At 61.2% G+C, this 15,129-nt stretch overlaps 1 protein-coding gene across 3 annotated transcripts in view; it reads right to left on the reverse strand.

The window, feature by feature from the left end:
- The window catches only part of Nfic (nuclear factor I C), a 34,549-nt gene extending 20,076 nt beyond the window's left edge, over positions 1 to 14,473 (reverse strand). For 2 of the 3 annotated variants that reach the window (XM_041668774.1, XM_041668772.1), the window contains exons 1-2: positions 9,884 to 9,984; positions 3,820 to 4,351 (exon numbers count right to left, since the gene is read on the reverse strand). In XM_041668774.1, coding sequence (XP_041524708.1) covers positions 3,820 to 4,351; positions 9,884 to 9,913 — 562 coding nt within the window. In that variant the 5' untranslated portion in view covers positions 9,914 to 9,984. Of the gene's footprint in view, positions 1 to 3,819; positions 4,352 to 9,883; positions 9,985 to 14,273 lie in introns of those variants that run through there. The other variant, XM_041668773.1, reaches the window with a different exon arrangement.
- Positions 14,474 to 15,129: the final 656 nt, after the last annotated feature.

The raw sequence follows: 15,129 nt of genomic DNA on the forward strand, positions 1-15,129 counted from the left end.
CCTGGCTACATGCGACCCTGCCCAAAAACCCAAATGAGGCCAGATGGAGTTTTCGGGGCCTCAGTTTCCCCATCTTGTCATGACTCCCCATGTCCACAGACGGGTCCTGCCCATCCTCCTCAAAGCCCCACGCATGGCTGCGGCCAGCTGTGTAGGGGTCGGAGATGTGTCCTGATCCGCTCCCAGCCAACTGCGGCGGGCACGGTGCAGGGGACAAGGACTCGGAGCCCCAGAGTGGCCTGCCCGACGCTGCCAGTATGAGCGGCGGCGCCGCAGGCGCGATAGTATTTGACACCTTTCTTAGCAAGGAAGTGGCAGAGACCAGAGATGCTCCTCAGGATTCCCCGGGGCTGCACAGCATGCAGTCCGGCCACCTGCCCAGGGATGCGCAGCGCCACCAAGGGGAGGATGGACGACCATGACTGCCCATCTGTCTCTGCAGTCCGCTGGGATCAGTGGCCATGACTAGGCCGCGGCGTCCCCCTTCCCCTTCCCCTCCAGACACCTGCGGCCTCACAGCCCCTGGGCCACCTTGCTTCCTAGTGGGGACATAGGGGTTCAAGAATCCGGAATGGAGTGAGCCCAGCCTGGGCATTTTAGAGATGTCTCATTCTGTAGCCCAGGCTGGCCCTGACCTCAGACCTCCACCTGTCTCTACCCTGGGGAACACAGGACATGTGAATGGGCTGTTCGTTGATTTTTTCTCAGGAGTTTGTGTTCTTTAGGGTTGCAGCTCTGTCTCTTAGAAAGCCAGTGACATGAAAGACACCATCTGTGCTTCAAAGACCCCTCCCCTAAAGATGGGAAAGACTGGGCCAGAGAAGGGCTGGGGGCGTGGTCAGGGTGGAGCCCCGCCCAGAATCCCCAGTGAGGGTCTGGGGCCGTGGTCAGGGTGGAGTCCAGCCTAGAATCCCCCAGTGAGGAAGGGGTGAGCCCTTCCAGGCCCTAATTCCAACATTGGCAGCACAGCCCCCACCTCCTGGCACCCAAGGAGACCACACTCCCACTCTGGGTCCTGTTGGGGCCACCACGCTGTCCCTGTGGCTGTTGGCGGGAAGGGAGTCCGGCCATGGCGAGCACATGGGCACCATCTGGGTTGGCAGCTGCCGGCCTGGGCGGGCCTGGCACCCCTCCCCCCCTGGCACAGTGCCCGCCCGCGCTTTGGGTTTCGCGGGCTGCAGGGGGGGCAGGGCGGCGGGCTGGCAGCCGCCTCTCCTTCGGCCCAGCTTTCCCAGACTCCTTCCCGAAAGCAGGCCAAGCCTGGGAGCCTGGGCTGCGTTCGCCTGCCACTGGCCTCCACCCCGGCACCCCAGTCTCCTCTATCTCCCTGGCTCCTGTGACCCCAGAATCTTTGCAGTCCCTGAGCACCCCTCCAGCCTGGTGTGCTCTCTCCACTTCCTCCACTGCTAACCCACTTCTTCCTCCGACACAAGGTCAGCCTTGAACTTAGTACGTAGCAGAGGCTAGACCCGACCTCCAGGGTTCCGAGGACAGAACCCAGGGCCAGCCCCTCACTAATTTAAACTGTTGCACCCTCACCGTTCAGAGGTCTCACATCAAACCCCTAACACTGACCCTGTGCCCCTCAAGAGCTCAATCCAAGCTTGCCACCCCTATGTTAAGCATCACAGGTAGAGACCCCCATCCTGGGGACCCCTGAGGCAGGAGGGGGACAAGGGCAGCCTCCCCCATCCCTCACTCCCCAACTGCTGGTTCAGAAGCCAGATGAGCTGGGACCGACCTGAGGAACTGGGGGACAGGGCTCAGGGTGGTGTCTCTCAGGGACCTCACTGGGACCTCAGAGATGGGCACAGAGACTCCACTTTCGGTGCCCGGGCTGGGGGTAGGGGCGCTGGTGGCTCAGGCTAGGCTGTCTGGGATAGAGCTGGTCTCTCTTTTGACCCTCTGGCTTCTGCCTCCCTGGCCGGACATCGTGGCCGAGATGGGAACCGGGGCAGGAGGCCTGGCTGAGCTACAGAGCAACCTAAGACCTCCAGAAAATGTCTGATGGACGGAGGTGGAGCTGCGAGTCAGGGTTGCTTTTTTTTTTTTTTTTTTTTTCGAGTCAGGGTTTTAAATTCACTCAGGATTTTCGCCTAGGGAAAAGCTTTCTGGGAAACGGGAACAGCCGGCAAAGGCAGAGGCTTGAGGCAGTGATGGCCTCCCTGGTCTGGGATGGCTGCATCTTCATCTGGGTAGGTTTTGCTTTTTGTTTTGAAGGATTCCTGGCAACTCCCTTGGAGTCTATGTGTGAGCTTCCTCTTTTATAGATACAGAAATTAAGTACAGACAGGATTCACACAGCCAACTGGCAATGGAGCTATAGGACTGGCCAACCTTGGCTGTCCCAGCCTCCAGGGACGCAGGTGGCTGACCAGGGTGACCCGTGGGAAGGCATCTCAGGGAGGCCTAGAGGCCTTGCCTGCCGCTGGGCAGAGGAGGCGGGTGGGGGAGGGAGATGCAGGGAAAATGGTGCTGACACAGCAGAAAGTGCCTTTGAAAATTTATCAGCTCAGCTCCAAGGAGGCGGGGCGGGGGTGAGGGGTAACAATGGGGACTTGGATACCCTTGAGTCCAGGACCTCCAGGCCACACCCTGCCCCTGCCCACGGTGGTCACCCACAGCCTCTGACCCACTGGTCCACACAGCTGGGGGCTGGCGGGAGGTGGGGGAGGGACTGGGCCAGAGGCTAAGGTCACCTGCAGCCAGACTCAAGGTCAGGGCTGGGAGAGGCCCGACTGGCTCTACTCTGTGTGACATTGGGGACTTCTCAACTGGTGGGGGAAACTGAGGTACAGAGAAGAGGTGGATCCACCCAGCCAGCAGTGACCCACCCGGCCAGGGCTGTCCTCTCTGATGGGCTATCACCGGGCAATCTGCCTGGGTGCTGCCTGGGTTCTTGGAACCCTGGTGCGCAGATGACTCGCGTGGCTGACTCTCAGGTGGAGCACGGGCCTTTGTCCACCTCACAGCCATCCCCCTGCCTCTGCCTGAGTCCTGCCAGACTACCCCACGGACTTGGCTCCCTGGGACTCCTATTCAGCAGAAGACGGAAGTGGGTGGAGCCATTGTCGGCCCCGCCCACATGAAAGGCACCTCCCATTCAGCAGCAGTCTGAAGTAAGAAGGGGCATGGCTACGCGCTTGCCCACAAGTAGGGCCACATCCCCTGGCCTGGGTCCTTAACTTCCAGCTCCTATTCAAAGCAGATCCATAGCCTGGCCCCGCCCCCTTCCCACCTCCAGGTCAGCATTGCTCAGATCCAGGCCAATCAGGTCTGTGGACACCATGGTCACAGCCCCACATTCCACAAGTGCCAAGGCCCAATCGGGTGGAGGCTAGCCCTCTCTCTTGGCTGCTCCTCCCCCAGGTCTGAGCAGGGCTGTGCTCGTTGAGCTCCACTAGGAAGGACAGGCATCCACGCTGCTGATCCTTGACGGCCCTGACAGACCCTGCCCCAGCCCATGGACCTACCCCTCAGTGACCACGGGCCAGCTCCTGACCATGCCCCTAAACATGACCTTGTTGTGACAATGATCCTGAACCTGACCATGACACTGGCCACACCATGGCTCAGCTCCTAACTGCGATCACCACCACATTACGATGTCCCTGACAATGATCATGGCCTCACCACGGCCCAGCTCTTGATGATGACCCTGAACATGGTCCCACCCCTGACCATGGCCGTGGTCCAGCTCCTCTGACTCTGACCACGCCTTTGACCAGGCTACACCCAGTCACGGCCACGTCCCCTTCACGACCAAACCCGGCTCCCGCCCCCATGCCCCCACGCCCCACGTGTGCCCCCCACACTCACCACGCTCACGCACGAAGTATGCCAGGTACAGGTCCAGCTCCTTGACGGCCACGCCGATGTGGTGTGGCTGCACGCACAGCACCGGGTGCGCGCACGCGGCCGCCTTTACCAGCCGCTCGCCGTCCGTGCTTTCCAGCGGGATGCCTTTGAACAGGATGACCATGACCAGGTCCAGGCGCCACACCTTGTCAGCCTGGCGCAGGCAGTCAATGCGCCGCATCTTGCCCTTCTGGTCAGGGTTGGACAGCACGCAACCTGGTGCCTTTTTGCCGGTCACAGCCAGCACGAAGTCTTCGCGGCACTCGGGCCGGATGTCCTTGCGCAGCTTGGCCAGCAGCCGGGATGCCCACTTCTGCTTCACCTCGGCCTTCTCGCCCAAGAGCTCGTCCTTCACCGCGCGCTCCTCGTCCTTGGACATGCGCTTCTCGTGCTTCTTGAAGTACTTGCGCTTCCGCGCCTGCAGATTGAACCACGTGTAGGCGAAGGCGCGCACGTGCGGCAACAGCGCCTCGATGAACGGGTGGAACTCATCCTGCGGAAAGGCGGGATAACTGAAGCCGGGTACACTCGGAACCACTGCCCAGGTGGGGAAACAGGCCCAGGGCCGGATGGACCCGCTGCCCAGGTGGGGAACCTCAGGCCCAGACTGTCCTACCACAGATGGAGGGGGGGGGGTCTAGAGATGAAGCCCTAGACAGGCAACCAGAGCTCCCAGTAAACGACGGAGCTGGGACACCGGGGACATTCATGTCCCCTATGGGAAGATGAGGTTCTGGGAAGACTGTCTAAGATTGAGGCCAGTGCCTTGATGTGTGCCAGGGAAATGCGACAGCACAGGTGGCTTACAATAAAGCTTTATTGACACAAAGCGTCCCCAAATGCCAGCTACAGGGGTCCCCAGCTGCACAGGGCAGGGCCAAGCCAACACTAGTGCCCAAACCATGTGAGAGCCGCAGGTCCACGTGTGTCCCCTATGGAGACAGTGGGGGGGGGTGCCCTCAGACTTCCTCTGCCATCCTGGGAGCAGCACGGGGTGTCTTTCCCTGAATGGGAGGGGTCATCCTGAGGCTCGCAGTGTCCACCAGGAAAAACTGAGAGGACCCTCAGCGTCACAGGGGATGTGAGGGAAAATAAAATTCTGTCTCCCTGCTGGGGGGATGGCGACATCTGGGACAGGAGCCACATAATCACGTGGAGGGGTACACCCTCAGAGCTCCGCTACCTGTGGTGTGATGGAGAAACTGAGGCTCAGACCTTGCCAAGATCTGCCCGAGGTCCCCACCGGCCTCAAGTAGACAGGCCACAGGGGGCTGGTCTGTTTCTTCTGATGATAGTTCTGAATCAGGGGGTCTCCTCTGGACCCCCCAGTTCACTGAGCAGGCTCACCCCCCAAGACTGCATCTGCCCCGCACCCCAGAGCCAGGATGCCAGGTGCCACCTATTACCAAACCTCTGAAAATAGCGGGTGAGACAGAGGAGGCCAGGCCGGGCCACCCCGTCCCCCAGGCCAATGTCCTCTGAGGTGTGAGTCACTGAACAGCTGTGGCCTGGACCTCGGGGGCTCCTGCCCTCCCCCATGCTGGCTGCGAGTCTGGGGAGAAGATGGGGGACTGGGCTAGGCTCATGGAGCCTCTTCGTGGGTCAGGATGGTAACTGACCTGTGAAATCAGAGACAGGAAGGAACCAGGTCACACAGACCTCAGGGGGGTGGAGGGGCTTGGGCGGCACTGTGGGGGCCAGTGGGGGCTTTGCGACCCAGATCCAATCCACCCTGAGCACCCCTGTCACCGAGTCCCATTTGTTTCTGCACCCACAGCACCGTCACTGGTGGCCCCGGCTGGTCAGCAAGGTAGGAGGGTAAACAGCAGTGACTGGGTCACAGACCTGCTGGTCATGTTCCCTGTCCTTGCTGGCCCGGCAGGCCCAGGCTCTCTGTCCCACAAGACCAGCCAAAGCCAGGACACCTGCACAAGAGCCCAGTGAGCCCTCCACAGCCCAGACGCCCTGTCCCCAGGGCCCCCTCCTTCATGCAGCTTTTCTCTCAAGCTTCTATGTGGCCACCCTCGTTCCCAGCCAAGGAGGGTATCAGACAAGACCGCTCCCACAACCGGGCCCCTGCACTGCTGCTTGCTGAGCCAGTCCTGTGACTCCCACCCTCCCCTCTGAATTGGGGGGTCCAGGGCCATCTGAACCCACAGTCCTCCTCACACAAGTGACCACGCAGCTGAGATCCCGCCATGTCTACCCCCACACTCCAGATTCCTGGTCCGCACTCAGAGCGTGGGGCCTGTGGCAAGCTCTCACCAGGTCCCCAGGGGACCCATCCTGCACTTACTCTCCGCCAGCCAGTGCAGAGGTCCTGCGTGGAGCAGTGGGTGGCAGAGGAGTTGGGGAAGACAGGGAGGGCTATGCCCCGTCCCCACGCTCACCCAGCTCCCTGTGGATCCTCTACTCGGTCCGAGGTCACAAACTCATGATAATCCCCCTGCCTCCGACTCCTGAATACCAAAGTCACAGGTGCGTGCCACCATACCTGGTGAATCTTATATTACCTGCCTTCTTCCAATTCACCCCACACAGGCACCCTAACTTATCAAACCCTGCAGCTGCCAGGGGCTGGTCAGACTTAAGACTGAGTTGTAAGTGTATGTGTGTGTGTGTGTGTGTGGGTTGCCAGTGTGGAAGCACCGGGACCAGAGTTCAAATTCTGCCTATGGGTGACCTCTGACCTCCACATGTGCCCTAAAATTTGGGGGTCACCACTGTGTGCCTTCACCCACCTCAAGTCTGTGTCACTTAACTGACAGGGTGAAGGGAAGCTATGAAATGCCTACCGGCCAAGCCACAGGCCTGGGCAGCAGCATTTATTAGGTGCTTACTGTTTACCTAGCTCTGGACAATGGGTGTGGTTGTCTGCGGGGGACACTATCCTGTCTCCCCTGTTCTGTGTGAGATGACACATTAACAGCCATTTACTAAGCAATGAACATTTATAGAATGCCTACTGTATGCCTTCACCTATGTCTGATAGCACTTATTGAGCTCCTACTGTGTGTCATGCCCTAGTAGTACATAAGAAATACCCCCTCCAAAAAAAAAAAACTGAGGCCATATGTCACCGGGATTCTGGGCTGATGTGAGGGGCTCCCATTCCCGCATTTCTGGGGACACGGGGGTGGGGGTAAATCAGCTGACCGGTGGCGGCGGGTCCCTGTGTACCCGGGAGGAGGGGGGCTGCACGGAGTTCTGCGGGAGGGGACAGGAAGGAGCGGGAGGCTCCCCTGTCTGGTGCAGGGCGGCAGGAAGAGCCGGAGAGGGAGCAGCGGCTGCAGCGGGAGAGGCCAGAACGCTGACTCGCCAGAATCCAGCACCCTGATTTACAGGCCTCGGCCCAGGCAGAGGCACCTTCTCTGCAGCGAGGAGGGGGCGTCGGGGACGGAGACAGCGCTATCGCCGGAGTCCACTCGGGGACACACTGGAACCAAGCCCATACCGTGCTGTACCGGGCCGGTTTTCACCCTCTCTGACGCCCCCAACCCCCTCAGGAACAGAACCCTGATTGTCAGGTGCCGTGTGCTGCCTCAGTTTCCCCACTGCCAGGATGGTAGCAGAGAGAGCGAAGCCATGAGGAGGGAATGAATGAAGGAGGGAGGTGGCCTCAGCCCAGGCCCAGGGAATCCTCAACCTCAGCCAACAGGGATTTGGCCCCAAACCCGGAATAACTAACGTGGGGAGGGAGGGCGGGAAGGAGGGAGGGATTGGGAGGGGGAGGCCGCTTCAGCTTGGGATTCATGGAAGTAACGGCTGATTCCTCCAGAGAGTAAAAGTGAAAAGGGGCCTGAGTCACTGCCCAGAGTGACAGACGGGACAGGGGACCCACGGGGGCTCCCAGAATCCTCCCGGGCACCTGGTAGCCCTGGCACCAGGGCTGACATCAGGGCCAACCCCGCCCCGGGTCAGGATCCCGGTAGGATCCGGTTAGATCAGAAAGGAGTTATTTCAGGCTGAACCCTGGCTTAAAATTAGCCGATTCAGAGGGCTGGGTGAGGAGAGACAGAGACAGAGAGGCAGAGACAGGTCAAGGCAGACACGGAGACCGGGAGGGGGGGGGTGTCGGGGGACTGCAGCATTGCTTCTGGGGTTCTTCTGAGACTCCTGCCCAGACTGGGCTTGAGTGGAGAGGGAGAGACCACAGTTGGGGCTCAGGGGACTCTAGGAAGTCTCAGTATTCCCCCAGGGCAGGAGAGTAGTAAGATCATAGGGCTGGGGGACCCCAAACCCAAAGCAGCCTGGGATGCCCTCCATCTTGTTCTGCCTCTGTCCTCTCCTCTCTCGCCTGCTACCCTAGGCTGCCCCTCCACCCCTGTCCAACCCACACCCTCCTACAAGGGAAACTGAGGCCAAGGCCACACAGCAAGTTCCCTGGGCAGGAGCCAGCACCGGGGTTGCCCCCACCCCCAGCTCCCAGCAGCAACCTGGACGCAGGCCGGACTCCAGAAGGCCAGGATGGGGAATTCCACGTGCCCAGGCGGCCTTCCAGCCGGCCACGTCTACCTCAGGCTTCTCAGCCACCAAGCCCAACGGTCAACACAGAGACCTCAGAGTTTGCCCAGGGACACACAGCAATCCCATCCCAACTGTCGGTCTGGCCAGCAACCAAGTGATGCCTGCCCTAGGCTGTAGGGGTGCCCCCTCCCCAAATCTGGCTTGAAATAGAAGCTGAGGTCTGCGGAGGGGCAGGCATTTAACCAAGGTCACCAGGGAACCCTACATAGGGCAGGCTGGGGTTCCCTCAGTCCAGGGGCTTCCCCTGGGGACTGAAGAACTCTATTACCTGCCAAGTAGAACCTGGCAGGAACAGGGGACCCCAGAGAACTTGTTCTTGAAACCATCCACCTGGGCCTTCCCTGGCAAAAACAACTGAGTCCCCTACAAACTTCTCAGGACACTGGACAATCACAATCCTCCAGCATCATACTTAACAGTTTGGAGACCACTATGTCTGTCTGTCTGTCTGTCTCTCTCTCTCGGGGGAAACCGAGGCTGGAGTCATACAGAAAAAAAAAAAAAAAAAACATCAGAAGAGAGCTGTAGAGTTGGAAAAGGAAGAAGGCCTGGGATCCCAGAGGGGACAGAGACAGTTAGGAGGCTCCTTGGAGGGGTCTTTGGCAGGATGGATATGCCCCCTCCTCCCATCCCCTCAGATGCTGGAACCCAGACAGAGGGGAGCAGTGGGGCAGGTGCTGGCCTGGTCACCTAGTCCGCAGCCCACAGTGTGGGCCAGTCCCCTGCCTCCACCTCCTCCTCCTCCTCCAGCCCCGGCCTCTGCTCCTCCCGCCAGCCGCCTGGTAGCGACTGCTCGGCTCAATAATTCAAGAATCAATGCGGACCTGGGGGGGCTGAGCCAGGGAAGGGGGGACCCGCGACGGACACTGGCAAGGCCGCCCCTCCCCCCTGCGCGCCAACTTCGTGTGCCCCTCCCCCCCCCGCGCACACGTGGGCCTGAAATGGAGGGGGCCACGGCCAGTTGGGGGGGCCACCTGGGAAACTGGGGACCCGCGAACAACAGCCGGGGGTCCCGTTCCCGCACAGTCACTGAACCCATGGGTACAGCATGGAACCCCAAGATCTGTCCCACGGGTGGGAGGGGGCTTTCTGCAGATACCCACTTAGTTTCTCCATCTGGAGAAGACCCCAGGCTTCCTGGGGGCAAAAGGGTGAGGGCTGTGGGGAGGACGCCAGCTCCCCCACACATCCAGCCAGGAGGGGAAGAATGGGAGAGTCCCAAGAACAGTTAGGCAATTCAAATCAAAGTGGGGGTCCAGAATACGAGGTTTCAAGTGCACATCCAAGCTTAATGGGGAGGGGATCCCCTATCTCAAGAGCTGCCCGCACCCCAGGTCCATGCCAGGAACATCCTGGCCTGGAAGGGGGTGGGTAAGGAAGACGCGCGCGCCTTTTTTTTTCCCACCCCCGCTGCGGAGGGGAGGTTCCAGTCTGCAAAATTGCGGTTCCAGGAGGAGCCGGGGTGCGGGCAGGGGCCGAGCGGGCGCGGGGTGCGTACCTGGGTCAGGCAGAGCGGGGAGGAATACATCCCGGGGCGCTGGCACCGGAGGCGCAGAGGCCGAGCGGCCGCCGAACTTACTGAGTCATTTTTGCAGCCGCCCCTCCCGCTCCTCCCTCCGCCGTCCTCTCCGCCCCGCGCCGCCTCCCGCCCGCCCCCGCTCCCTCTCAGTCGCCCGCATCCAACTTTCAAAGAAATCGCCGACAGCAAACAAACAAACTGTAGCCTGCGGACCCCCTAGTCCGGTCCCCCCAAATCTGTGCATCTGCGCTCGGGTTGTAAGGACACAGCAACCGGGTTCAGGGCAAGATGGGGTTGAATCCCGGCTCCCCACCAACCTGTGCCCCCGTATGCCCCCTGCACTCCATCTGCCTCTCACACCTGACCTGTGCCCCAGCTGCCCCCTACACCCCACCTGTGTCCCACATGCCCCCTACACCCCACCTGTGCCCCAGATGCCCCCCACGCCCCATTCGTGCCCCAGATGCCCCCTATGCCCCACCCATGCCCCAGATGCCCCCACGCCCCACCTGTGCCCCAGTTGCCCCCTACATCCCACCTGTGCCCCAGCTGCCCCTACACCCCACCTGTGCCCCAGCTGCCCCTACACCCCACCTGTGCCCCAGCTGCCACCTACATCCCACCTGTGCCCCAGATGCCCCCTACACCCCACCTGTGCCCCAGCTGCCCCTACACCCCACCTGTGCCCCAGCTGCCCCTACACCCCACCTGTGCCCCAGATGCCTCCCACACCCCACCTGTGCCCCAGATGCCTCCCACATCCCACCTGTGCCCCAGCTGCCCCCTACACCCCCACCTGTGCCCCAGATGCCTCCCATACCCCACCTGTGCCCCAGCTGCCCCCTACACCCCCACCTGTGCCCCAGATGCCTCCCATACCCCACCTGTGCCCCAGCTGCCCCCAAACCCCACCTGTGCCCCAGATGCCTCCCACACCCCACTTGTGCCCCAGATGCCTCCCACACCCCACCTGTGCCCCAGATGCCCCCTACACACCCCCCCACCTGTGTCCCAGCTGCCCCCTATACCCCACCTGTGCCCCAGATGCCCCCTACACCTCCACCTGTGTCCCAGCTGCCCTCTACACCCCCACCTGTGCCCCAGATGCCCCCTACACCCCCACCTGTGCCCCAGATGTCCCCTATGCCCCCCTGCCCCATACTGCACTTGTATCCCCAAGCCAGCCAGTGACAGTTGGGAAGAGGGGAGCAGGGTGGGGGTCTCCCCTTAAACGGCTAGCAAGTGGCCTGGAGGTAGTTGGGGGTCCCCAGGGAAGATGCCCTGCAGGACCCCAGGCTAGACGCTGAAACTATTGCTTGCTAAAGGGCAAGTGTCATAACCTAGGCCACCTGAGCTCCCAGCAGCCAGGTCCCAAGCTTAGCTTGGTGTCTATGTTGCCCATTTCTTTTTTCTTTTTCAAGACAGGGTTTCTCTGTAAACAGCATTTCTTTGGATCCTGTCCTGGAACTAGCTCTTGTAGATCAGACTGGTCTCAAACTCACAGAGATCCGACTGCCTCTGCCTCCTGAGTACTGGGATTAAAGGTGTGCACCACCACCGCCTGGCTAAGGCTGCCCATTTCATATATGGGGAAACTGAGGCACAAGGAAGTCCCACTCCAATTTCACATTTTTCCTCCAGTATTACTACTTCCAAGACAGAGTCTCATGTAGCCCAGGCTAGCCTTGAACTCACTCTGTAGCTGACCCTCCTGGGATGCCCAGCCAGAGGCCACCTTTCTGAAGGAGACATTTGGCCAAGCCAGGCCCCTGTGTCCACAGTGCTTTTACAAGACCGGGACATTCTCAGCCATTTCTCTTCCAGGACCCAAGGACTAGGGATGCAGCAGGCGCAGGCTCAGCATGGCTGGAGACCGGCGGGGACCCTAAGAAGAGGCTTTGAGCCCTTATCAATGTCACACCAAGGAAACTGAGACACAAAGAAGGAAGCCACTGGCTGGGGTGGCAGTTCCCAGGAATGTCGGGGACAGAGCGGGTCACCTGGTCACTGTGACCCCAACAACAGCCAACACATGAGGGGCACCCAGAAACACCAGTCAACCCACCACAGAGAGTGGATGGATGTAAAAGCCTGGGCTTGAGTGAGCTCATCCTGGGCATCTCCCCATACGGAGGACTGCACACAGTAGGTTCGACACACATGCAGTGTGGGGGTGTGGCTCCGCCCCAAGGATGGCTAATGCCCTGGGCTGTGGAGACACCTGCAGTGAGGGGGCAGTATGCCGAGGGCGTGGCGAGCGGCTCAGGTGGACGCTAGACTGTACCTCCGTAGTCATCGTAGTGCATGACTCATTTGTTAAAAACAAAACGTGAGGTGACCAGAGAGACAGCCTAGAAGTAAGAGCACCACTGCTCTCCTAGGGCCCACGTGGAAGTCAGTCCGGTTCTAGAACACCCTGCATCCCTTCTGGTCTCTACTGCCCAAGTGGCACACAGAGACACATGAATAGAAATAAAAACTAAATATAAAAATTAAGCCAGGCGGTGGTGGCACACACCTTCAATCCCAACACTCAGGTGGTAGAGGCAGGCAGATCTCTTTGGGTTCTAGGCTAGCCTGGTCTACACATTCTGATGTTATCTTAGAAAAAAATACATTTGTTGTTGTTCCTAACACAGAGGCACTGAGAGGGGGTGACCACCAATGTGAACCTTAACAGCAAGCTGGGTGGGTGTGGGGGCGCACACCTTTAATTCCCCTCACTCAGGAGACAGAAGCAGACAGTTCTCTGTGAGTTCAAGGCCAGACTGGTTTACATAGTGAATTTCCAGCTCAGCCAGAGCTACAGAATGAGATCTTGTCTGAAAATACAAAAAATTAAAAGAAAAAAAAAGCAATAAATGAAAGAACCTTAACACCAACAACTGAACAGGGGCAAACATTCCATAGCCTACTCAGGTGACAACCTGGAATAGCTGGGGAAGGTGGTTGTTCTATGGAGACGCCTCCAAGGGCCACCCAGGTAGGCCGCCAACTCAGCCCTGTGGCGTTTGGGACAGGGTGTTTCAGACTCCCTGACTTCCAAGCGCTCCAAGCGGCAGTGACAAGTCCCAGGGCAGCCCCCCTGTTTGAGACCCACAGCTGCAGATCGGCCTTAGAACTGAACACCAAAGAGGAGTTTCACTTTCTTTCTGTGTTGGGTTTTCTCAGACAGGGTCACTTGAGCTCCTCCTGATCTGCTGCCGACGCCTGAGAGCCGCCAGGAAGGCAGGCAACTTTAAAAGAATACATGTCTGCCCGGATCCTTTATAAAGGACCGACTGTGTGACTTGCACAATGGCTACAACTGGGCTCTGAGCAGATGAGAGAGGTGAGTGGGGACCCTCCAGGGGCAGCAGACTATGCCTGTGGATGTTTCTGTAGCATTCCGGTTCTTCCAGGGCCAACCTCTGGCCTTCTGCAGTGGCCACGCCCCCAGACCCTCACTGGGGATTCTAGGCGGGGCTCCACCCTGACCACGCCCCTCATTGGGATTCTAGGCGGGGCTCCATCACTGATCACGCCCCTCGCTGGGGGATTCTGTCTTGGGGCTCCATTGTGACCACGCCCCGAGCTTTCCCCAAAACAAAGTTTCGAGAATGAACTAAAGTTCCCAGAGTGCTTCTCTCTTTGCCCACCCTCCGAGGTGTCACTACCGGGGACACCACTCTGCAGCGGCTCAGGGGCCATCCAGCCAGGCCTGTGCCAGGCTCCCACGACAGACAGGGCGGTGACAGGGCTGGGGGTCCCCAGGAGAGCCTTTTCCGTGTGTGCGCGCCCGCCCGTCTGCTACCGCGGTGCGAGCCCCGGGGGCGGCGACTGCCGGCTCGGCCCTCGGCCGCGCGGATCTATATTTAGAAGATGCTAGGAGCCGCTAAAATCGCCCGGGGATTCCCCTCTCGAGCAGCCAAGGACGCGGCTGCGGCGCCCTGACCGCCCCGGAGCCTCCTCCCGCGCGCACGCGCACCCGTGCCGCCCGCCGAGCGGCGGCCTCTCGAGCGCGGAGCCGGGGTTGCGGCGGCGGCGGTGGGCGGGGCGACCGGGGCAGCGGCCATTTTCCGCTAAGCTGCGCGCGCCGCCGCCGAGAGCCCCGGACGCGGGTGGGGACGGGCAGGGGGAGGACGGGAGGGCGAGGGGCGCGCGGCACAGCCGCTCGCGCACCCCCGCCGTCCGCACCGGGGACCCTCGCCGCGCTCGGGGGCCCCTGGGCGCCCGGCCCCGGCTCCGCCCCCGAGGGAGGGAGGGCGGGAGGAAGACGCGGACCGTCCTTCTCCCTCTTCCCAGAAACCGCAGCACCCCCACGCCCGACCCCACGCGCGGCGCCCCAGGAAAGCCCCCGCGCGGAGTGGGAGCGGGGGCGGAGACGTACCATGGCGCGGTGCGGCGAGGCGACGGCCGGCGGGGAGGCGCGTGGGGAGGTGCGTGGGGAGGCGCGTGGGGAGCCGCCCGCCCCGCCCGCGGACCCTCCCCCGGCCCGCCCCCCGCCGCCTTTCCCCCCCACAGCCGGGGCTCCGGTCGGTCCTCGGCTGCAGACCGAGGCTGCCACTGCTCCGGCGTCTGCGCCTGCATCCCCAGCCGCCAGTCCGCCTCCCGCGGGCGGGCGCGCGCGCGCGCTCGTGCACACTCGCGGTCGCGGACACGCGTGCAGGCGACACCGACCAGAGCCTCCGGGCTGTGGAGGGGAGTGGTGACAGGTGCCAGGGCTGCAGGCTCAGCTCCGGCCAGGCGGCCCCCGCTCCCGGGGATCCGAGTGCCGCGTACCTTGCCCCGCCGCAGCGCCTCCCCGAGCATCCGCCGTCCGCCGCCGCCGCTCACCCGGGCCCCGGGTTGCGGGCAGAAGCCTGACCTAGAAGTTGCACTTGCTCAGGGCTTTTGACACGCGTTACCTTCCCTCATCCCTTCCCCAGGGAGGTTCCCGCTACTCCCGACCTACTTCCCACTCCAAGCCCGCTCTCCCGTGCAGCGGAGTCCCTGGGGCTCAGAGAGGGTGGTTCACCTCCCTGAGGTGGAACAGCATAAAGAAGCCAGCAGCGCACCACCGGCACTGCCATCTCTAGGGCTCGGTGGTGGTGTCTGGTGGGGAGGACGGAGGGCGGGGCACTTCTCCACCTGATGGCTAGGAGCCGCCCCCTTCTCTTTTCACCTCTAATCCTTCTTGACTAATCCCAGTCTGATCCCCAATCTCTGGACAGAAGCCAGAGCAGAGAAGCGGGCATGGAGGAGCA

The sequence above is a fragment of the Microtus oregoni genome, unplaced genomic scaffold (genome assembly GCF_018167655.1).
Source record: "Microtus oregoni isolate MIOR12 unplaced genomic scaffold, Mior012 000019F_ref0000042, whole genome shotgun sequence".
In the NCBI taxonomy this organism is placed as follows: domain Eukaryota; kingdom Metazoa; phylum Chordata; class Mammalia; order Rodentia; family Cricetidae; genus Microtus; species Microtus oregoni.